At 45.3% G+C, this 25,015-nt stretch overlaps 1 protein-coding gene across 1 annotated transcript in view; it reads left to right on the top strand.

The window, feature by feature from the left end:
- Positions 1–16,846, top strand: part of LOC135535836 (TBC1 domain family member 1-like) — a 94,184-nt gene extending 77,338 nt beyond the window's left edge. Inside the window, exon 13 of the mRNA XM_064962260.1 lies at positions 16,610–16,846. Within this exon, the coding sequence (XP_064818332.1) occupies positions 16,610–16,836 (227 nt within the window). The 3' untranslated portion in view covers positions 16,837–16,846. The remainder of the gene's footprint in view (positions 1–16,609) is intronic.
- Positions 16,847–25,015: the final 8,169 nt, after the last annotated feature.

Here is a 25,015-nt window from a genome sequence, read left to right on the forward strand (position 1 = left end):
AGTTCCCTTAGTGATAATTGATGCATTTAGCCTGGCTAGTCCCCTTAGTAATAATTGATGCATTTAGCCTGGATAGTTCCCATAGTAATAATTGATGCATTTAGCCAGGATAGTTCCCTTAGTAATAATTGATGCATTTAGCCTGGATAGTTCCCATAGTAATAATTGATGCATTTAGCCTGGATAGTTCCCATAGTAATAATTGATGCATTTAGCCAGGATAGTTCCCTTAGTAATAATTGATGCATTTAGCCAGGATAGTTCCCTTAGTAATAATTGATGCATTTAGCCAGGATAGTCCCCTTAGTAATAATTGATGCATTTAGCCTGGATAGTTCCCTTAGTAATAATTGATGCATTTAGCCAGGATAGTTCCCATAGTAATAATTGATGCATTTAGCCAGGATAGTTCCCTTAGTGATAATTGATGCATTTAGCCTGGCTAGTCCCCTTAGTAATAATTGATGCATTTAGCCTGGCTAGTTCCTATAGTAATAATTGATGCATTTAGCCAGGATAGTCCCTTTAGTAATAATTGATGCATTTAGCCAGGATAGTCCCCTTAGTAATAATTGATGCATTTAGCCAGGATAGTCCTTATAGTAATAATTGATGCATTTAGCCAGGATAGTCCCCTTAGTAATAATTGATGCATTTAGCCTGGCTAGTCCCCTTAGTAATAATTGATGCATTTAGCCAGGATAGTCCCCTTAGTAATAATTGATGCATTTAGCCAGGATAGTCCCCTATAGTAATAATTGATGCATTTAGCCAGGATAGTCCCCTTAGTAATAATTGATGCATTTAGCCAGGATAGTCCCCTTAGTAATAATTGATGCATTTAGCCAGGATAGTCCCCTTAGTAATAATTGATGCATTTAGCCAGGATAGTTCCCTTAGTAATAATTGATGCATTTAGCCAGGATAGTTCCCTTAGTAATAATTGATGCATTTAGCCTGGATAGTTCCCTTAGTAATAATTGATGCATTTAGCCAGGATAGTTCCCATAGTAATAATTGATGCATTTAGCCAGGATAGTCCCCTTAGTAATAATTGATGCATTTAGCCTGGCTAGTCCCCTTAGTAATAATTGATGCATTTAGCCTGGATAGTTCCCATAGTAATAATTGATGCATTTAGCCTGGATAGTTCCCTTAGTAATAATTGATGCATTTAGCCTGGATAGTCCCCTTAGTAATAATTAATGCATTTAGCCAGGATAGTTCCCTTAGTGATAATTGATGCATTTAGCCTGGCTAGTCCCCTTAGTAATAATTGATGCATTTAGCCTGGATAGTTCCCATAGTAATAATTGATGCATTTAGCCAGGATAGTTCCCTTAGTAATAATTGATGCATTTAGCCTGGATAGTTCCCATAGTAATAATTGATGCATTTAGCCTGGATAGTTCCCATAGTAATAATTGATGCATTTAGCCAGGATAGTTCCCTTAGTAATAATTGATGCATTTAGCCAGGATAGTTCCCTTAGTAATAATTGATGCATTTAGCCAGGATAGTCCCCTTAGTAATAATTGATGCATTTAGCCTGGATAGTTCCCTTAGTAATAATTGATGCATTTAGCCAGGATAGTTCCCATAGTAATAATTGATGCATTTAGCCAGGATAGTTCCCTTAGTGATAATTGATGCATTTAGCCTGGCTAGTCCCCTTAGTAATAATTGATGCATTTAGCCTGGCTAGTTCCTATAGTAATAATTGATGCATTTAGCCAGGATAGTCCCTTTAGTAATAATTGATGCATTTAGCCAGGATAGTCCCCTTAGTAATAATTGATGCATTTAGCCAGGATAGTCCTTATAGTAATAATTGATGCATTTAGCCAGGATAGTCCCCTTAGTAATAATTGATGCATTTAGCCTGGCTAGTCCCCTTAGTAATAATTGATGCATTTAGCCAGGATAGTCCCCTTAGTAATAATTGATGCATTTAGCCAGGATAGTTCCCATAGTAATAATTGATGCATTTAGCCTGGCTAGTCCCCTTAGTAATAATTGATGCATTTAGCCAGGATAGTCCCCTTAGTAATAATTGATGCATTTAGCCAGGATAGTCCCCTTAGTAATAATTGATGCATTTAGCCAGGATAGTCCCTATAGTAATAATTGATGCATTTAGCCAGGATAGTCCCCTTAGTAATAATTGATGCATTTAGCCAGGATAGTCCCTATAGTAATAATTGATGCATTTAGCCAGGATAGTCCCCTTAGTAATAATTGATGCATTTAGCCTGGCTAGTCCCTATAGTAATAATTGATGCATTTAGCCAGGATAGTCCCCTTAGTAATAATTGATGCATTTAGCCAGGATAGTCCTTATAGTAATAATTGATGCATTTAGCCAGGATAGTCCCCTTAGTAATAATTGATGCATTTAGCCTGGCTAGTCCCCTTAGTAATAATTGATGCATTTAGCCAGGATAGTCCCCTTAGTAATAATTGATGCATTTAGCCAGGATAGTTCCCATAGTAATAATTGATGCATTTAGCCTGGCTAGTCCCCTTAGTAATAATTGATGCATTTAGCCAGGATAGTCCCCTTAGTAATAATTGATGCATTTAGCCTGGCTAGTCCCTATAGTAATAATTGATGCATTTAGCCTGGCTAGTCCCTATAGTAATAATTGATGCATTTAGCCTGGCTAGTCCCCTTAGTAATAATTGATGCATTTAGCCAGGATAGTTCCCATAGTAATAATTGATGCATTTAGCCTGGCTAGTCCCTATAGTAATAATTGATGCATTTAGCCTGGCTAGTCCCTATAGTAATAATTGATGCATTTAGCCAGGATAGTTCCCATAGTAATAATTGATGCATTTAGCCAGGCTAGTCCCCTTAGTAATAATTGATGCATTCAGCCAGGATAGTCCCCTTAGTAATAATTGATGCATTTAGCCAGGATAGTCCCCTTAGTAATAATTGATGCATTTAGCCTGGATAGTCCCCTTAGTAATAATTGATGCATTTAGCCAGGATAGTCCCCTATAGTAATAATTGATGCATTTAGCCAGGATAGTCCCCTTAGTAATAATTGATGCATTTAGCCAGGATAGTCCCCTTAGTAATAATTGATGCATTTAGCCAGGATAGTCCCCTTAGTAATAATTGATGCATTTAGCCAGGATAGTTCCCTTAGTAATAATTGATGCATTTAGCCAGGATAGTTCCCTTAGTAATAATTGATGCATTTAGCCTGGATAGTTCCCATAGTAATAATTGATGCATTTAGCCAGGATAGTCCCCTTAGTAATAATTGATGCATTTAGCCAGGATAGTCCCCTTAGTAATAATTGATGCATTTAGCCAGGATAGTCCCCTTAGTAATAATTGATGCATTCAGCCAGGATAGTTCCCATAGTAATAATTGATGCATTTAGCCAGGATAGTTCCCTTAGTGATAATTGATGCATTTAGCCAGGATAGTCCCCTTAGTAATAATTGATGCATTTAGCCAGGATAGTTCCCTTAGTAATAATTGATGCATTTAGCCAGGATAGTCCCCTTAGTAATAATTGATGCATTTAGCCTGGCTAGTCCCTATAGTAATAATTGATGCATTTAGCCTGGCTAGTCCCTATAGTAATAATTGATGCATTTAGCCTGGCTAGTCCCTATAGTAATAATTGATGCATTTAGCCTGGCTAGTCCCTATAGTAATAATTGATGCATTTAGCCTGGCTAGTCCCTATAGTAATAATTGATGCATTTAGCCTGGATAGTCCCCTTAGTAATAATTGATGCATTTAGCCTGGCTAGTCCCCTTAGTAATAATTGATGCATTTAGCCAGGATAGTCCTTATAGTAATAATTGATGCATTTAGCCTGGCTAGTCCCTATAGTAATAATTGATGCATTTAGCCTGGCTAGTCCCTATAGTAATAATTGATGCATTTAGCCAGGATAGTCCTTATAGTAATAATTGATGCATTTAGCCTGGCTAGTCCCTATAGTAATAATTGATGCATTTAGCCTGGCTAGTCCCTATAGTAATAATTGATGCATTTAGCCTGGCTAGTTCCCATAGTAATAATTGATGCATTTAGCCAGGATAGTCCCCTTAGTAATAATTGATGCATTTAGCCAGGATAGTCCCCTTAGTAATAATTGATGCATTTAGCCTGGCTAGTCCCTATAGTAATAATTGATGCATTTAGCCAGGATAGTCCCCTTAGTAATAATTGATGCATTTAGCCAGGATAGTCCTTATAGTAATAATTGATGCATTCAGCCTGGCTAGTCCCTATAGTAATAATTGATGCATTTAGCCAGGATAGTCCTTATAGTAATAATTGATGCATTTAGCCAGGATAGTCCCCTTAGTAATAATTGATGCATTTAGCCAGGATAGTTCCCATAGTAATAATTGATGCATTTAGCCTGGCTAGTCCCTATAGTAATAATTGATGCATTTAGCCTGGCTAGTCCCCTTAGTAATAATTGATGCATTTAGCATGGCTAGTCCCCTTAGTAATAATTAATGCATTTAGCCAGGATAGTCCTTATAGTAATAATTGATGCATTTAGCCTGGCTAGTCCCTATAGTAATAATTGATGCATTTAGCCAGGATAGTTCCCTTAGTAATAATTGATGCATTTAGCCAGGATAGTTCCCTTAGTAATAATTGATGCATTTAGCCAGGATAGTCCCCTTAGTAATAATTGATGCATTTAGCCAGGATAGTTCCCATAGTAATAATTGATGCATTTAGCCAGGATAGTTCCCTTAGTAATAATTGATGCATTTAGCCAGGATAGTCCCTATAGTAATAATTGATGCATTTAGCCTGGCTAGTCCCTATAGTAATAATTGATGCATTTAGCCAGGATAGTCCTTATAGTAATAATTGATGCATTTAGCCAGGATAGTCCCCTTAGTAATAATTGATGCATTTAGCCAGGATAGTCCCCTTAGTAATAATTGATGCATTTAGCCAGGATAGTTCCCTTAGTAATAATTGATGCATTTAGCCAGGATAGTTCCCATAGTAATAATTGATGCATTTAGCCTGGCTAGTCCCTATAGTAATAATTGATGCATTCAGCCAGGATAGTCCCCTTAGTAATAATTGATGCATTTAGCCAGGATAGTCCCCTTAGTAATAATTGATGCATTTAGCCTGGCTAGTCCCTATAGTAATAATTGATGCATTTAGCCTGGCTAGTCCCTATAGTAATAATTGATGCATTTAGCCTGGCTAGTCCCTATAGTAATAATTGATGCATTTAGCCTGGCTAGTCCCTATAGTAATAATTGATGCATTTAGCCAGGATAGTTCCCATAGTAATAATTGATGCATTTAGCCAGGATAGTCCCCTTAGTAATAATTGATGCATTTAGCCTGGCTAGTCCCTATAGTAATAATTGATGCATTTAGCCTGGATAGTCCCCTTAGTAATAATTGATGCATTTAGCCAGGATAGTCCCCTTAGTAATAATTGATGCATTTAGCCAGGATAGTCCCCTTAGTAATAATTGATGCATTTAGCCAGGATAGTCCCCTTAGTAATAATTGATGCATTTAGCCAGGATAGTTCCCTTAGTAATAATTGATGCATTTAGCCTGGCTAGTCCCATAGTAATAAATCCGTAGAAAAGGTAGATTCACCTTTTTTTAAGGACCAAAAAAAAACGGACATTGATGACTTCATTGTGTGTCCCAGAGACCGTACAGAACAGCTGTGTCCTGAGCCCTCAGAGCACAGACTGGTGTAATGACAGCACCTGTCCATTAGATGTCACTGTTGCTCTCTGTTAGTCGGGGACGGCATTCGACTTGGACTTCGGAGCCACGTAATCCAACAGGCAACATATTCAAAGATTTGAGGAAGTAAGCTGTCGGGCTGGGGAGACTGGGTTACTGTCGGTCTGGTACAGTAGAGACTGGGTTACTGTCGGTATGGTACAGTAGAGACTGGGTTACTGTCGGTCTGGTACAGTAGAGACTGGGTTACTGGTCTGGTACAGTAGAGACTGGGTTACTGTCGTTCTGGTACAGTAGAGACTGGGTTACTGTCGGTCTGGTACAGTAGAGACTGGGTTACTGTCGGTCTGGTACAGTACAGACTGGGTTACTGTTGGTCTGGTACAGTAGAGACTGGGTTACTGTCGATCTGGTCCAGTAGAGACTGGGTTACTGTTGGTCTGGTACAGTAGAGACTGGGTTACTGTCGGTCTGGTACAGTAGAGACTGGGTTACTGTCGGTCTGGTACAGTAGAGACTGGGTTACTGTCGGTCTGGTACAGTAGAGACTGGGTTACTGGTCTGGTACAGTAGAGACTGGGTTACTGTCGTTCTGGTACAGTAGAGACTGAGTTACTGTCGGTATGGTACAGTAGAGACTGGGTTACTGTTGGTCTGGTACAGTAGAGACTGGGTTACTGTTGGTCTGGTCCAGTAGAGACTGGGTTACTGTCGGTCTGGTACAGTAGAGACTGGGTTACTGTTGGTCTGGTACAGTAGAGACTGGGTTACTGTTGGTCTGGTACAGTAGAGACTGGGTTACTGTCGGTATGGTACAGTAGAGACTGGGTTACTGTCGGTCTGGTACAGTAGAGACTGGGTTACTGTTGGTCTGGTACAGTAGAGACTGGGTTACTGTCGGTCTGGTACAGTAGAGACTGGGTTACTGTCGGTATGGTACAGTAGAGACTGGGTTACTGTTGGTCTGGTACAGTAGAGACTGGGTTACTGTCGGTCTGGTACAGTAGAGACTGGGTTACTGTTGGTCTGGTACAGTAGAGACTGGGTTACTGTCGGTCTGGTACAGTAGAGACTGGGTTACTGTTGGTCTGGTACAGTAGAGACTGGGTTACTGTTGGTCTGGTACAGTAGAGACTGGGTTACTGTTGGTCTGGTACAGTAGAGACTGGGTTACTGTTGGTCTGGTCCAGTAGAGACTGGGTTACTGTCGGTCTGGTACAGTAGAGACTGGGTTACTGTCGGTCTGTTACAGTAGAGACTGGGTTACTGTCGGTCTGGTACAGTAGAGACTGGGTTACTGTCGGTATGGTACAGTAGAGACTGGGTTACTGTTGGTCTGGTACAGTAGAGACTGGGTTACTGTTGGTCTGGTCCAGTAGAGACTGGGTTACTGTCGGTCTGGTACAGTAGAGACTGGGTTACTGTCGGTCTGGTACAGTAGAGACTGGGTTACTGTTGGTCTGGTACAGTAGAGACTGGGTTACTGTTGGTCTGGTACAGTAGAGACTGGGTTACTGTTGGTCTGGTACAGTAGAGACTGGGTTACTGTTGGTCTGGTACAGTAGAGACTGGGTTACTGTCGGTCTGGTACAGTAGAGACTGGGTTACTGTCGGTCTGGTACAGTAGAGACTGGGTTACTGTCGGTCTGGTACAGTAGAGACTGGGTTACTGTCGGTCTGGTACAGTAGAGACTGGGTTACTGTTGGTCTGGTACAGTAGAGACTGGGTTACTGTTGGTCTGGTACAGTAGAGACTGGGTTACTGGTCTGGTACAGTAGAGACTGGGTTACTGTCGGTCTGGTACAGTAGAGACTGGGTTACTGTCGGTCTGGTACAGTAGAGACTGGGTTACTGTCGGTCTGGTACAGTAGAGACTGGGTTACTGTCGGTCTGGTACAGTAGAGACTGGGTTACTGTTGGTCTGGTACAGTAGAGACTGGGTTACTGTTGGTCTGGTACAGTAGAGACTGGGTTACTGTTGGTCTGGTACAGTAGAGACTGGGTTACTGTTGGTCTGGTACAGTAGAGACTGGGTTACTGTTGGTCTGGTACAGTAGAGACTGGGTTACTGTTGGTCTGGTACAGTAGAGACTGGGTTACTGTCGGTCTGGTACAGTAGAGACTGGGTTACTGTCGGTCTGGTACAGTAGAGACTGGGTTACTGTTGGTCTGGTACAGTAGAGACTGGGTTACTGTCGGTCTGGTACAGTAGAGACTGGGTTACTGTCGGTCTGGTACAGTAGAGACTGGGTTACTGTCGGTCTGGTACAGTAGAGACTGGGTTACTGTTGGTATGGTACAGTAGAGACTGGGTTACTGGTCTGGTACAGTAGAGACTGGGTTACTGTTGGTCTGGTACAGTAGAGACTGGGTTACTGTTGGTCTGGTACAGTAGAGACTGGGTTACTGTTGGTCTGGTACAGTAGAGACTGGGTTACTGTTGGTCTGGTACAGTAGAGACTGGGTTACTGTTGGTCTGGTCCAGTAGAGACTGGGTTACTGTCGGTCTGGTACAGTAGAGACTGGGTTACTGGTCTGGTACAGTAGAGACTGGGTTACTGTTGGTATGGTACAGTAGAGACTGGGTTACTGTCGGTCTGGTCCAGTAGAGACTGGGTTACTGTCGGTCTGGTCCAGTAGAGACTGGGTTACTGTCGGTATGGTACAGTAGAGACTGGGTTACTGTCGGTCTGGTACAGTAGAGACTGGGTTACTGGTCTGGTACAGTAGAGACTGGGTTACTGTCGGTCTGGTACAGTAGAGACTGGGTTACTGTCGGTCTGGTACAGTAGAGACTGGGTTACTGTCGGTCTGGTACAGTAGAGACTGGGTTACTGGCTTACTGTGTAAACATGTATTTAAGGTAATACACAATTTACCTACCGTCTACCACCACGCTCTGTCTGTCTCCTCATCTCTCTCTCTCTCTTTAGTTGTAATATTCTAGAGAATGCCTGACCATACCTGTAACTACCTGTATTTACTGTCTAGTTGTATACCATACCTGTAACTACCTGTAACTTCCTGTATTTACTGTCTAGTTGTAGTACCATACCTGTAACTACCTGTATTTACTGTCTAGTTGTAATACCATACCTGTAACTACCTGTATTTACTGTCTAGTTGTAATACCATACCTGCAACTACCTGTATTTACTGTCTAGTTGTAATACCATACCTGTAGCTACCTGTATTTACTGTCTAGTTGTATTACCATACCTGTAACTACCTGTATTTACTGTCTAGTTGTATTACCATACCTGTAACTACCTGTATTTACTGTCTAGTTGTAATACCATACCTGTAACTACCTGTATTTACTGTCTAGTTGTATTACCATACCTGTAACTACCTGTATTTACTGTCTAGTTGTATTACCATACCTGTAACTACCTGTATTTACTGTCTAGTTGTAATACCATACCTGTAACTACCTGTATTTACTGTCTAGTTGTAATACCATACCTGTAACTACCTGTATTTACTGTCTAGTTGTATTACCATACCTGTAACTACCTGTATTTACTGTCTAGTTGTAATACCATACCTGTAACTACCTGTATTTACTGTCTAGTTGTATTACCATACCTGTAACTACCTGTATTTACTGTCTAGTTGTATTACCATACCTGTAACTACCTGTATTTACTGTCTAGTTGTAATACCATACCTGTAACTACCTGTATTTACTGTCTAGTTGTTATACCAGGGTTAGGTTAGGTTTAGGTTTAGGAAGGGAGGGATAGGTTTAGGAAGGGAGGGTCAGGTTTAGGAAGGGGGGGTCAGGTTTAGGAAGGGAGGGTCAGGTTTAGGAAGGGAGGGTCAGGTTTAGGAAGGGGGGTCAGGTTTAGGAAGGGAGGGTCAGGTTTAGGAAGGAGGGGTCAGGTTTAGGAAGGGGGGGTCAGGTTTATGAAGGGAGGGTCAGGTTTAGGAAGGGGGGGTTAGGTTTAGGAAGGGAGGCTTAGGTTTAGGAAAGGAGGGTCAGGTTTAGGAAGGGGGGGTCAGGTTTAGGAAGGGAGGGTCAGGTTTAGGAAGGGGGGGTCAGGTTTAGGAAGGGGGGGTCAGGTTTATGAAGGGAGGGTCAGGTTTAGGAAGGGAGGGTCAGGTTTAGGAAGGGGGGTCAGGTTTATGAAGGGAGGGTTAGGTTTAGGACAGGAGGGTCAGGTTTAGGACAGGAGGGTCAGGTTTAGGACAGGAGGGTCAGGTTTAGGAAGGGGGGTCAGGTTTATGAAGGGAGGGTCAGGTTTAGGACAGGAGGGTCAGGTTTAGGAAGGGAGGGTCAGGTTTAGGACAGGAGGGTCAGGTTTAGGACAGGAGGGTCAGGTTTATGAAGGGAGGGTCAGGTTTATGAAGGGAGGGTCAGGTTTATGAAGGGAGGGTCAGGTTTATGAAGGGAGGGTTAGGTTTAGGACAGGAGGGTCAGGTTTAGGACAGGAGGGTCAGGTTTAGGACAGGAGGGTCAGGTTTAGGACAGGAGGGGGAGTTAGGTTTAGGAAGGGAGGGTTAGGTTTAAGAAGGGAAGGTTAGGAAGGGAAGGTCAGGTTTAGGAAGGGAGGGTTAGGTATAGGGTTAGGAAGGGAGGGTTAGGAAGGAATGGTTAGGAAGGGAGGGTTAGGAAGGAAGGGTTAGGTAGAGTGTTAGGAAGGGAGGGTTAGGAAGGAAGGGTTAGGTATAGGTTTAGGAAGGGAGGGTTAGGAAGGGAGGGTTAGGAAGGAAGGGTTAGGTATAGGTTTAGGAAGGGAGGGTTAGGAAGGGAGGGTTAGGAAGGGAGGGTTAGGAAGGAAGGGTTAGGAAGGAAGGGTTAGGTATAGGTTTAGGAAGGGAGGGTTAGGTAGAGGGTTAGGTAGAGGGTTAGGAAGGGAGAGTTAGGAAGGGAGGGTTAGGAAGGAAGGGTTAGGTATAGGTTTAGGAAGGGAGGGTTAGGTATAGGGTTAGGGAGGGTTAGGAAGGGAGGGTTAGGAAGGGAGGGTTAGGAAGGAAGGGTTAGGAAGGAAGGGTTAGGTATAGGGTTAGGAAGGAAGGGTTAGGAAGGGAGGGTTAGGAAGGAAGGGTTAGGAAGGGAGGGTTAGGAAGGAAGGGTTAGGTATAGGTTTAGGAAGGGAGGGTTAGGAAGGGAGGGTTAGGAAGGGAGGGTTAGGAAGGGAGGGTTAGGAAGGAAGGGTTAGGAAGGGAGGGTTAGGTATTGGGTTAGGAAGGAAGGTATAGGTTTAGGAAGGGAGGGTTAGGAAGGAAGGGTTAGGTATAGGGTTAGGAAGGGAGGGTTAGGAAGGAAGGGTTAGGAAGGGAGGGTTAGGAAGGGAGGGTTAGGAAGGAAGGGTTAGGTAGAGGGTTAGGAAGGGAGGGTTAGGAAGGAAGGGTTAGGAAGGGAGGGTTAGGAAGGGAGGGTTAGGAAGGAAGGGTTAGGTATAGGGTTAGGAAGGAAGGGTTAGGACGGGAGGGTTACGAAGGAAGGGTTAGGTATAGGGTTAGGAAGGGAGGGTTAGGAAGGAAGGGTTAGGAAGGGAGGGTTAGGAAGAGAGCGTTAGGTATAGGTTTAGGAAGGGAGGGTTAGGTATAGGGTTAGGAAGGGAGGGTTAGGTTTAGGAAGGGAGGGTTAGGAAGGGAGGGTTAGGAAGGGAGGGTTAGGAAGGGAGGGTTAGGTAGGAAGGGTTAGGTATAGGGTTAGGTAGGAAGGGTTAGGAAGGGAGGGTCAGGTTTAGGAAGGGAGGGTTAGGAAGGGAGGGTTAGGTATTGGGTTAGGAAGGGAGGGTTAGGAAGGGAGGGTTAGGTTTAGGAAGGGAGGGTTAGGAAGGAACGGTTAGGAAGGGAGTGTTAGGAAGGAACGGTTAGGAAGGGAGGGTTAGGAAGGGAGGGTTAGGAAGGAAGGGTTAGGTATAGGGTTAGGAAGGGAGGGTTAGGAAGGGAGGGTTAGGAAGGGAGGGTTAGGAAGGAAGGTATAGGTTTAGGAAGGGAGGGTTAGGAAGGGAGGGTTAGGAAGGAACGGTTAGGAAGGGAGGGTTAGGAAGGGAGGGTTAGGAAGGGAGGGTTAGGAAGAGAGCGTTAGGTATAGGTTTTGGAAGGGAGGGTTAGGTATAGGGTTAGGAAGGGAGGGTTAGGAAGGGAGGGTTAGGAAGGGAGGGTTAGGAAGGAAGGGTTAGGTATAGGTTTAGGAAGGGAGGGTTAGGTATAGGGTTAGGAAGGAAGGGTTAGGTATAGGTTTAGGAAGGGAGGGTTAGGTATAGGGTTAGGAAGGAAGGGTTAGGTAGGAAGGGTTAGGAAGGGAGGGTTAGGAAGGAAGGGTTAGGAAGGAAGGGTTAGGTATTGGGTTAGGAAGGAAGGGTTAGGTAGGAAGGGTTAGGAAGGGAGGGTTAGGAAGGAAGGGTTAGGAAGGAAGGGTTAGGTATAGGGTTAGGAAGGGAGGGTTAGGAAGGGAGGGTTAGGTATGGGGTTAGGAAGGGAGGGTTAGGAAGGAAGGGTTAGGTATAGGGTTAGGAAGGGAGGGTTAGGAAGGGAGGGTTAGGTATGGGGTTAGGAAGGGAGGGTTAGGAAGGAAGGGTTAGGTATAGGGTTAGGAAGGAAGGGTTAGGAATGGAGGGTTAGGTATAGGGTTAGGAAGGGAGGGTTAGGAAGGAAGGGTTAGGTATAGGATTAGGAAGGGTTAGGAAGGGAGGGTTAGGAAGGAAGGGTTTGGAAGGGAGGGTTAGGAAGGGAGGGTTAGGAAGGGAGGGTTAGGAAGGAAGTGTTAGGAAGGGAGGGTTAGGAAGGAAGGGTTTGGAAGGGAGGTTTAGGAAGGGAGGGTTAGGAAGGAAGTGTTAGGAAGGGAGGGTTAGGAAGGGAGGTTTAGGAAGGGAGGGTTAGGAAGGAAGTGTTAGGAAGGGAGGTTTAGGAAGGGAGGTTTAGGAAGGGAGGGTTAGGAAGGAAGTGTTAGGAAGGGAGGGTTAGGTATGGGGTTAGGAAGGGAGGGTTAGGAAGGAAGGGTTAGGTATAGGGTTAGGAAGGGAGGGTTAGGAAGGAAGGGTTAGGAAGGGAGGGTTAGGAAGGAAGGGTTAGGTATAGGGTTAGGAAGGAAGGGTTAGGAAGGGAGGGTTAGGAAGGGAGGGTTTGGAAGGGAGGGTTAGGAAGGGAGGGTTAGGAAGGGAGGGTTAGGAAGGGAGGGTTAGGAAGGGAGGGTTAGGAAGGAAGGGTTTGGAAGGGAGGGTTAGGAAGGGAGGGTTAGGAAGGGAGGGTTAGGAAGGGAGGGTTAGGAAGGAAGTGTTAGGAAGGGAGGGTTAGGAAGGGAGGGTTAGGAAGGGAGTGTTAGGAAGGGAGGGTTAGGAAGGGAGGGTTAGGAAGGAAGGGTTTGGAAGGGAGGGTTAGGAAGGGAGGGTTAGGAAGGGAGGGTTAGGAAGGAAGGGTTTGGAAGGGAGGGTTAGGAAGGGAGGGTTAGGAAGGGAGGGTTAGGAAGGGAGGGTTAGGAAGGGAGGGTTAGGAAGGAAGTGTTAGGAAGGGAGGGTTAGGAAGGGAGGGTTAGGAAGGAAGTGTTAGGAAGGGAGGGTTAGGAAGGGAGGGTTAGGAAGGAAGGGTTTGGAAGGGAGGGTTAGGAAGGGAGGGTTAGGAAGGGAGGTTTAGGAAGGGAGGGTTAGGAAGGAAGTGTTAGGAAGGGAGGGTTAGGAAGGGAGGGTTAGGAAGGGAGGGTTAGGAAGGGAGGGTTAGCAAGGGAGGGTTAGCAAGGGAGGGTTAGCAAGGGAGGGTTAGCAAGGGAGGGTTAGCAAGGGAGGGTTAGCAAGGGAGGTTTAGGAAGGGAGGTTTAGGAAGGGAGGGTTAGGAAGGAAGGGTTAGGAAGGGAGGGTTAGGTATAGGGTTAGGAAGGGAGGGTTAGGAAGGGAGGGTTAGGTAGGAAGGGTTAGGAAGGGAGGGTTAGGTATAGGTTTAGATAGGAAGGGTTAGGAAGGAAGGGTTAGGAAGGAAGTGTTAGGAAGGAAGGGTTAGGAAGGAAGGGTTAGGAAGGAAGGGTTAGGAAGGGAGGGTTAGGAAAGGAGGGTTAGGAAGGGAGGGTTAGGTATAGGGTTAGGGAGGGTTAGGTATAGGGTTAGGAAGGGAGGGTTAGGTATGGGGTTAGGAAGGAAGGGTTAGGTATAGGGTTAGGAAGGGAGGGTTAGGAAGGGAGGGTTAGGAAAGGAGGGTTAGGAAGGGAGGGTTAGGTATGGGGTTAGGAAGGGAGGGTTAGGAAAGGAGGGTTAGGAAGGGAGGGTTAGGAAGGGAGGGTTAGGAAGGGAGGGTTAGGAAGGGAGGGTTAGGTAGGAAGGGTTAGGAAGGGAGGGTTAGGAAGGGAGGGTTAGGTAGGAAGGGTTAGGAAGGGAGGGTTAGGAAGGAAGGGTTAGGTATAGGGTTAGGAAGGGAGGGTTAAGTTATTTCTTATTACTTACTTAATGTTTGACTTTCTGCTACTGACTGTGTTTGAAACCAAGGACATCTGTAACCCTACGAGACTGTGTTAGTCCACTGAGCTAAAGTCCTTCAGTGTGAGGCTGAGCGTTATGTGAATGTTGTTTACTGAATCCTCTCATGTACGTACTGTACACACACACACACACACACACACACACACACACACACACACACACACACACACACACACACACACACACACACACACACACACACACACCAAATAGAACACAGAGTAGCATGGAAGAACCTGATAGTCAATGTGTGTGTGTGTGTGTGTGTGTGTGTGTGTGAGAAATGGGTGTGTGTATTGGGTGTGTGTTGTTGTGTTGAAAGGCATGTTGAAACTAGCACAGTCACTAAAACAAACACAGCCAAACTTCTTAAGAAACTGACGCACTCGGCCACAGTGGCACCCTCCACCCACCCCTCCTCTGCAAACACCCTGGTCCACCAGAGCCAACGCCCTGCACACACACACACACACACACACACACACACACACACACACACACACACACACACACACACACACACACACACACACACACACACACACACACACACACAGAGAGAACCTGACAATAACAGTAACTGTTGCCTGTATGTGTGTTGTTCCTTATATTTGACCTGTATTTAGAGGTGAGACTGGGGGGGGGGCAGTCTGGTCTCAGTGGGTGTTACCTGTATCTAGAGGTGAGACTGGGGGGGGGGCAGTCTGGTCTCAGTGGATGTTACCTGTATCTAGAGGTGAGACTGGGGGGGCAGTCTGGTCTCAGTGGATGTTACCTGTATCTAGAGGTGAGACTGGGGGGCAGTCTGGTCTCAGTGGATGTTACCTGTATCTAGAGGTGAGACTGGGGGGGGGGCAGTCTGGTCTCAGTGGATGTTACCTGTATCTAGAGGTGAGACTGGGGGGGGCAGTCTGGTCTCAGTGGATGTTACCTGTATCTAGAGGTGAGACTGGGGGGGGGGGCAGTCTGGTCTCAGTGGATGTTACCTGTATCTAGAGGTGAGACTGGGGGGGGCAGTCTGGTCCTAGTGGATGTTACCTGTATCTAGAGGTGAGACTGGGGGGGGGGCAGTCTGGTCTCAGTGGATGTTACCTGTATCTAGAGGTGAGACTGGCGGGGGGGCAGTCTGGTCTCAGTGGATGTTACCTGTATCTAGAGGTGAGACTGGGGGGGGGGCAGTCTGGTCTCAGTGGATGTTACCTGTATCTAGAGGTGAGACTGGGGGGGGGGCAGTCTGGTCTCAGTGGATGTTACCTGTATCTAGAGGTGAGACTGGGGGGGCAGTCTGGTCTCAGTGGATGTTACCTGTATCTAGAGGTGAGACTGGGGGGGGGGGGCAGTCTGGTCTCAGTGGATGTTACCTGTATCTAGAGGTGAGACTGGGGGGGCAGTCTGGTCCCAGTGGATGTTACCTGTATCTGGAGGTGAGACTGTGGGGGGGGGTCAGTCTGGTCTCAGTGGATGTTACCTGTATCTAGAGGTGAGACTGGGGGGGGGGGGGGGCAGTCTGGTCTCAGTGGATGTTACCTGTATCTAGAGGTGAGACTGGGGGGGACAGTCTGGTCTCAGTGGATGTTACCTGTATCTAGAGGTGAGACTGGGGGGGGCAGTCTGGTCTCAGTGGATGTTACCTGTATCTAGAGGTGAGACTGGGGGGGGGCAGTCTGGTCTTAGTGGATGTTACCTGTATCTAGAGGTGAGACGGGGGGGGGGCAGTCTGGTCTTAGTGGATGTTACCTGTATCTAGAGGTGAGACTGGGGGGGGGGCATTCTGGTCTCAGTGGATGATACCTGTATCTCCAGGGGCTTGGGGCCAGAGATTGGGGTCAAAAGCAGCATAGATGGACACTAATTAATTATCTGATCTCTCTCTCCCATTTCTCCCCCCTCCCTCCCTGTCTCCCTCCCTCTCTCTCTACTCCCTCCCTCCCTCCCTCCCTCTCTCTCTCTACTCCCTCCCTCCCCCTCTCTCTACTCCCTCCCTCCCTCTCTCTCTACTCCCTCCCTCCCTCTCTCTCTACTCCCTCTCTCCCTCCCTCCCTCTCTCTCTCCCTCCCTCTCTCTCTACTCCCTCGCTCCCTCTCTCTCTCCTCCCTCGCTCCCTCTCTCTCTCCTCCCTCGCTCCCTCTTTCTCTCCTCGCTCCCTTCCTCGCTCGCTCCCTGCCTCCCTCTCTCTCGCTCCCTGCCTCCCTCCCTCTCATTCGCCTCCCTCCCTCCCTCCCTCACTCTCTCTCACTCCCCTCCCTCTCTCACTCCCCTCCTTCTCCTCCCTCCCTCACTCTCTCTCACTCCCCTCCCTCTCTCACTCCCCTCCTTCTCCTCCCTCGTTCCCTCTCTCCTCACCCGCTCCCTCTCTCTCTCCTCCCTCGCTCTCTCTCCTCCCTCCCTGCCTGCCTCCATCCCTCTCTCTCTCCTCCCTCCCTCCCTGCCTGTCTCTCTCCCCCTCCCTCTCTCCCCATCTCAGACAGGGGTGACTGCTCCTTAGATGGCAGGGGCTTGTCTGTGTGCGGGGTTGGAGACGGATCACTGGGCGTGGTTCCGGAGGAGAGGAAGAAACGTGGCCGAGCAGAACTGAGACAGCTGTGGAGGAAGGCCATCCTGCAACAGACACTACTGCTGAGGATGGAGAGAGAGAACAGCAAGATACAGGGTAACAGAATGGAGAGAACAGCAAGATACAGGGTAACATAATGGAGAGAGAGAGAGAACAGCAAGATACAGGGTAACAGAATGGAGAGAACAGCAAGATACAGGGTAACAGAATGGAGAGAACAACAAGATACAGGGTAACAGAATGGAGAGAGAGAACAGCAAGATACAGGGTAACAGAATGGAGAGAACAGCAAGATACAGGGTACAGAATGGAGAGAGAGAACAGCAAGATACAGGGTAACAGAATGGAGAGAGAGAACAGCAAGATACATGGTAACAGAATGGAGAGAGAGAACAGCAAGATACAGGGTAACAGAATGGAGAGAGAGAGAGAACAGCAAGATACAGGGTAACAGAATGGAGAGAGAGAGAGAACAGCAAGATACAGGGTAACAGAATGGAGAGAGAGAACAACAAGATACAGGGTAACAGAATGGAGAGAACAACAAGATACAGGGTAACAGAATGGAGAGAGAGAACAGCAAGATACAGGGTAACAGAATGGAGAGAGAGAGAGAACAGCAAGATACAGGGTAACAGAATGGAGAGAACAGCAAGATACAGGGTAACAGAATGGAGAGAACAGCAAGATACAGGGTAACAGAATGGAGAGAACAACAAGATACAGGGTAACAGAATGGAGAGAACAACAAGATACAGGGTAACAGAATGGAGAGAGAGAACAGCAAGATACAGGGTAACAGAATGGAGAGAGAGAACAGCAAGATACAGGGTAACAGAATGGAGAGAGAGAGAGAACAGCAAGATACAGGGTAACAGAATGGAGAGAGAGAACAGCAAGATACAGGGTAACCGAATGGAGAGAGAACAACAAGATACAGGGTAACAGAATGGAGAGAGAACAACAAGATACAGGGTAACAGAATGGAGAGAGAACAACAAGATACAGGGTAACAGAATGGAGAGAACAACAAGATACAGGGTAACAGAATGGAGAGAACAGCAAGATACAGGGTAACAGAATGGAGAGAACAGCAAGATACAGGGTAACAGAATGGAGAGAGAACAGCAAGATACAGGGTAACAGAATGGAGAGAACAACAAGATACAGGGTAACAGAATGGAGAGAACAGCAAGATACAGGGTAACAGAATGGAGAGAACAACAAGATACAGGGTAACAGAATGGAGAGAACAACAAGATACAGGGTAACATAATGGAGAGAACAACAAGATACAGGGTAACAGAATGGAGAGAACAGCAAGATACAGGGTAACAGAATGGAGAGAGAACAACAAGATACAGGGTAACAGAATGGAGAGAGAACAACAAGATACAGGGTAACAGAATGGAGAGAGAGAACAGCAAGATACAGGGTAACAGAATGGAGAGAGAGAACAGCAAGATACAGGGTAACCGAATGGAGAGAGAACAACAAGATACAGGGTAACATAATGGAGAGAACAACAAGATACAGGGTAACAGAATGGAGAGAACAACAAGATACAGGGTAACAGAATGGAGAGAGAACAACAAGATACAGGGTAACAGAATGGAGAGAGAACAACAAGATACAGGGTAACAGAATGGAGAGAACAACAAGATACAGGGTAACAGAATGGAGAGAGAGAACAGCAAGATACAGGGTAACAGAATGGAGAGAGAGAGAGAGAACAGCAAGATACAGGGTAACAGAATGGAGAGAGAGAACAGCAAGATACAGGGTAACAGAATGGAGAGAGAGAACAGCAAGATACAGGGTACCAGAATGGAGAGAGAGAACAGCAAGATACAGGGTAACAGAATGGAGAGAACAGCAAGATACAGGGTAACAGAATGGAGAGAGAGAGAACAGCAAGATACAGGGTAACAGAATGGAGAGAGAGAACAGCAAGATACAGGGTAACAGAATGGAGAGAGAGAACAGCAAGATACAGGGTAACAGAATGGAGAGAACAGCAAGATACAGGGTAACAGAATGGAGAGAGAGAGAACAGCAAGATACAGGGTAACAGAATGGAGAGAACAGCAAGATACAGGGTAACAGAATGGATAGAACAGCAAGATACAGGGTAACAGAATGGAGAGAGAACAACAAGATACAGGGTAACAGAATGGAGAGAGAACAACAAGATACAGGGTAACAGAATGGAGAGAGAGACCAACAATATACAGGGTAACAGAATGGAGAGAGAACAACAAGATACAGGGTAACAGAATGGAGAGAGAACAACAAGATACAGGGTAACAGAATGGAGAGAGAGAGAACAGCAAGATACAGGGTAACAGAATGGAGAGAACAGCAAGATACAGGGTAACAGAATGGAGAGAACAACAGGGTAACAGAATGGAGAGAACAGCAAGATACAGGGTAACAGAATGGAGAGAACAACAAGATACAGGGTAACAGAATGGAGAGAGAGAACAGCAAGATACAGGGTAACAGAATGGAGAGAACAGCAAGATACATGGTACAGAATGGAGAGAGAGAACAGCAAGATACAGGGTAACAGAATGGAGAGAGAGAACAGCAAGATACAGGGTAACAGAATGGAGAGAACAGCAAGATACAGGGTAACAGAATGGAGAGAACAGCAATATACAGGGTAACAGAATGGAGAGAACAGCAAGATACAGGGTAACAGAATGGAGAGAACAGCAAGATACAGGGTAACAGAATGGAGAGAACAACAAGATACAGGGTAACAGAATGGAGAGAACAGCAAGATACAGGGTAACAGAATGGAGAGAACAACAAGAGACAGGGTAACAGAATGGAGAGAGAGAACAACAAGATACAGGGTAACAGAATGGAGACAGAGAGAACAAGATACAGGGTAACAGAATGGAGAGAGAGAGAGAGAGAGAGAACAACAAGATACAGGGTAACAGAATGTCTGGTTGCACATTTAACATGAAGACAGAAGTTTGGTGAAACAGATTTAAGTTTCCCTGCATTGAAGTCCCCGGCCACTAGGATCCTCTACTGTTTGGGCTGTGTTCCGCCATAAGCAGCTGGTTGAGGGTATTTGAGGATATAGACGGAGCGCCATGAACCCAATCAACCCTGCTCATCACTCACACCCAGGTGAAACTGGCATGTCTAGGGCAACCGTAAAGGGATCGTTAATTGTTCTCTAGGAATTCAACAACATGAAATACCAAGATACAAGATACAGGGTAACAGAATGGAGAGAGAGAACAACAAGATACTGGGTAACAGAAGGGAGAGAACAACAAGATACAGGGAAACAGAATGGAGAGAACAACAAGATACAGGGTAACAGAATGGAGAGATAGAACAACAAGATACAGGGTAACAGAATGGAGAGAACAACAAGATACAGGGTAACAGAATGGAGAGAGAACAACAAGATACTGGGTAACAGAATGGAGAGAACAACAAGATACAGGGTAACAGAATGGAGAGAGAACAACAAGATACAGGGTAACAGAATGGAGAGAGAGAGAGAACAACAAGATACAGGGTAACAGAATGGAGAGAGAACAACAAGATACTGGGTAACAGAATGGAGAGAACAACAAGATACAGGGTAACAGAATGGAGAGAGAACAACAAGATACAGGGTAACAGAATGGAGAGAGAACAACAAGATACAGGGTAACAGAATGGAGAGAGAGAACAACAAGATACAGGGTAACAGAATGGAGAGAGAACAACAAGATACAGGGTAACAGAATGGAGAGAGAACAACAAGATACAGGGTAACAGAATGGAGAGAGAGAGAACAACAAGATACAGGGTAACAGAATGGAGAGAGAACAACACGATACAGGGTAACAGAATGGATAGAGAGAACAACAAGATACAGGGTAACAGAAGGGAGAGAACAACAAGATACAGGGTAACAGAATGGAGAGAGAACAACAAGATACAGGGTAACAGAATGGATAGAGAGAACAACAAGATACAGGGTAACAGAAGGGAGAGAACAACAAGATACAGGGTAACAGAATGGAGAAAGAACAACAAGATACAGGGTAACAGAATGGAGAGAGAACAACAAGATACAGGGTAACATAATGGAGAGAGAACAACAAGATACAGGGTAACAGAATGGAGAGAGAACAACAAGATACAGGGTAACAGAATGGAGAGAGAACAACAAGATACAGGGAAACAGAATGGAGAGAACAACAAGATACAGGGTAACAGAATGGAGAGAGAACAACAAGATACAGGGTAACAGAATGGAGAAAGAACAACAAGATACAGGGTAACAGAATGGAGAGAGAACAACAAGATACAGGGTAACAGAATGGAGAGAGAACAACAAGATACATGGTAACAGAATGGAGAGAGAACAACAAGATACATGGTAACAGAATGGAGAGAGAACAACAAGATACATGGTAACAGAATGGAGAGAGAACAACAAGATACAGGGTAACAGAATGGAGAGAGAGAGAGAACAACAAGATACAGGGTAACAGAATGGAGAGAGAACAACAAGATACAGGGTAACAGAATGGAGAGAGAGAACAACAAGATACTGGGTAACAGAATGGAGAGAACAACAAGATACAGGGTAACAGAATGGAGAGAGAACAACAAGATACAGGGTAACAGAATGGAGAGAGAGAACAACAAGATACTGGGTAACAGAAGGGAGAGAACAACAAGATACAGGGAAACAGAATGGAGAGAACAACAAGATACAGGGTAACAGAATGGAGAGATAGAACAACAAGATACAGGGTAACAGAATGGAGAGATAGAACAACAAGATACTGGGTAACAGAATGGAGAGAACAACAAGATACAGGGTAACAGAATGGAGAGAGAACAGCAAGATACAGGGTAACAGAATGGATAGAGAGAACAACAAGATACAGGGTAACAGAATGGAGAGAGAACAGCAAGATACAGGGTAACAGAATGGATAGAGAGAACAACAAGATACAGGGTAACAGAAGGGAGAGAACAACAAGATACAGGGTAACAGAATGGAGAAAGAACAACAAGATACAGGGTAACAGAATGGAGAGAGAACAACAAGATACAGGGTAACATAATGGAGAGAGAACAACAAGATACAGGGTAACAGAATGGAGAGAGAACAACAAGATACAGGGTAACAGAATGGAGAGAGAACAACAAGATACAGGGAAACAGAATGGAGAGAACAACAAGATACAGGGTAACAGAATGGAGAGAGAACAACAAGATACAGGGTAACAGAATGGAGAAAGAACAACAAGATACAGGGTAACAGAATGGAGAGAGAACAACAAGATACAGGGTAACAGAATGGAGAGAGAACAACAAGATACATGGTAACAGAATGGAGAGAACAACAAGATACAGGGTAACAGAATGGAGAGAGAACAACAAGATACAGGGTAACAGAATGGAGAGAGAACAACAAGATACAGGGTAACAGAATGGAGAGAGAACAACAAGATACAGGGTAACAGAATGGAGAGAGAGAACAACAAGATACAGGGAAACAGAATGGAGAGAGAACAACAAGATACAGGGTAACAGAATGGAGAGAGAACAACAAGATACAGGGTAACAGAATGGAGAGAACAACAAGATACAGGGTAACAGAATGGAGAGAGAACAACAAGATACAGGGTAACAGAATGGAGAGAGAACAACAAGATACAGGGTAACAGAATGGAGAGAACAACAAGATACAGGGTAACAGAATGGAGAGAACAACAAGATACAGGGTAACAGAATGGAGAGAGAACAACAAGATACAGGGTAACAGAATGGAGAGAGAACAACAAGATACAGGGTAACATAATGGAGAGAGAACAACAAGATACAGGGTAACAGAATGGAGAGAGAACAACAAGATACAGGGTAACAGAATGGAGAGAGAACAACAAGATACAGGGAAACAGAATGGAGAGAACAACAAGATACAGGGTAACAGAATGGAGAGAGAGAACAACAAGATACAGGGTAACAGAATGAAGAGAACAACAAGATACAGGGTACCAGAATGGAGAGAGAACAACAAGATACAGGGTAACAGAATGGAGAGAGAACAACAAGATACATGGTAACAGAATGGAGAGAACAACAAGATACAGGGTAACAGAATGGAGAGAGAACAACAAGATACAGGGTAACAGAATGGAGAGAGAACAACAAGATACAGGGTAACAGAATGGAGAGAACAACAAGATACAGGGTAACAGAATGGAGAGAGAACAACAAGATACAGGGTAACAGAATGGAGAGAGAACAACAAGATACAGGGTAACAGAATGGAGAGAGAACAACAAGATACAGGGTAACATAATGGAGAGAGAGAACAACAAGATACAGGGTAACAGAATGGAGAGAGAACAACAAGATACAGGGTAACAGAATGGAGAGAACAACAAGATACAGGGTAACAGAATGGAGAGAACAACAAGATACAGGGTAACAGAATGGAGAGAACAACAAGATACAGGGTAACAGAATGGAGAGAACAACAAGATACAGGGTAACAGAATGGAGAGAGAACAACAAGATACAGGGTAACAGAATGGAGAGAGAACAACAAGATACAGGGTAACAGAATGGAGAGAACAACAAGATACAGGGTAACATAATGGAGAGAGAACAACAAGATACAGGGTAACAGAATGGAGAGAGAACAAGAAGATACAGGGTAACAGAATGGAGAGAGAACAAGATACAGGGTAACATAATGGAGAGAACAACAAGATACAGGGTAACAGAATGGAGAGAGAACAACAAGATACAGGGAAACAGAATGGAGAGAGAACAACAAGATACAGGGTAACAGAATGGAGAGAGAACAACAAGATACAGGGTAACATAATGGAGAGAGAACAACAAGATACAGGGTAACAGAATGGAGAGAGAACAACAAGATACAGGGTAACAGAATGGAGAGAGAACAAGATACAGGGTAACATAATGGAGAGAACAACAAGATACAGGGTAACAGAATGGAGAGAGAACAACAAGATACAGGGAAACAGAATGGAGAGAGAACAACAAGATACAGGGTAACAGAATGGAGAGAGAACAACAAGATACAGGGTAACATAATGGAGAGAGAGAACAACAAGATACAGGGAAACAGAATGAAGAGAGAACAACAAGATACAGGGTAACAGAATGGAGAGAACAACAAGATACAGGGTAACAGAATGGAGAGAGAACAACAAGATACAGGGTAACAGAATGGAGAGAGAGAGAGAACAACAAGATACAGGGTAACAGAATGGAGAGAGAACAACAAGATACAGGGTAACAGAATGGAGAGAGAACAACAGCTGGTTGAGGGTATTTGAGTTAGAGGTAGGGAGAGAGGTAAAGGGAGGGAGGTAGGGTGTTGGAGAGAGAGGTGTAGGGGGAGAGAGGAGGGAGGGAGAGAGAGAGAGGTAGGGGGAGATACATATGGGGAGAGAGGAGGGAGGGAGAGAGAGGTATGGGGAGGGAGAGAGAGAGAGGTAGGTGGAGATACATATGGGGAGAGAGGAGGGAGGGAGGGAGGGAGAGAGAGGTATGGGGAGGGAGAGAGAGAGAGGTAGGGGGAGATACATATGGGGAGAGAGAGAGGTAGGGGGAGAGAGAGGAGGGAGGGAGAGAGAGAGAGGTAGGGGGAGATACATATGGGGAGAGAGGAGGGAGGGAGGGAGAGATAGGTTGGGGGAGGGAGAGGTATAGGGAGAGAGAGAGAGGTTGGGGGAGAGAGGAGGGAGGGAGAGAGAGGTATAGGGAGAGAGGAGGGAGAGGTATAGGGAGAGAGGAGGGAGAGAGGAGGGAGAGGTATAGAGGGAGAGGAGGGAGAGGTATAGAGGGAGAGGAGGGAGAGAGAGGTATAGAGGGAGAGAGGAGGGAGAGAGGAGGGAGAGCTTGGTACCGTCTCTCTGTGTGGAGTACAGGTGCTCCACAGTTCTTTTCCTGTCTGGTTGCACATTTAACATGAAGACAGAAGTTTGGTGAAACAGATTTAAGTTTCCCTGCATTGAAGTCCCCGGCCACTAGGATCCTCTACTGTTTGGGCTGTGTTCCGCCATAAGCAGCTGGTTGAGGGTATTTGAGGATATAGACGGAGCGCCATGAACCCAATCAACCCTGCTCATCACTCACACCCAGGTGAAACTGGCATGTCTAGGGCAACCGTAAAGGGATCGTTAATTGTTCTCTAGGAATTCAACAACATGAAATACCTAGAATTAGATGTTGTCATCGGGTGTGTGTGGTCATACCTGTTAAAGGGGAGGTTGAGCCGTGTGTTGCCAGGGGTTACGCCCC

The sequence above is a fragment of the Oncorhynchus masou genome, unplaced genomic scaffold (assembly GCF_036934945.1).
Source record: "Oncorhynchus masou masou isolate Uvic2021 unplaced genomic scaffold, UVic_Omas_1.1 unplaced_scaffold_520, whole genome shotgun sequence".
Classification (NCBI taxonomy): domain Eukaryota; kingdom Metazoa; phylum Chordata; class Actinopteri; order Salmoniformes; family Salmonidae; genus Oncorhynchus; species Oncorhynchus masou.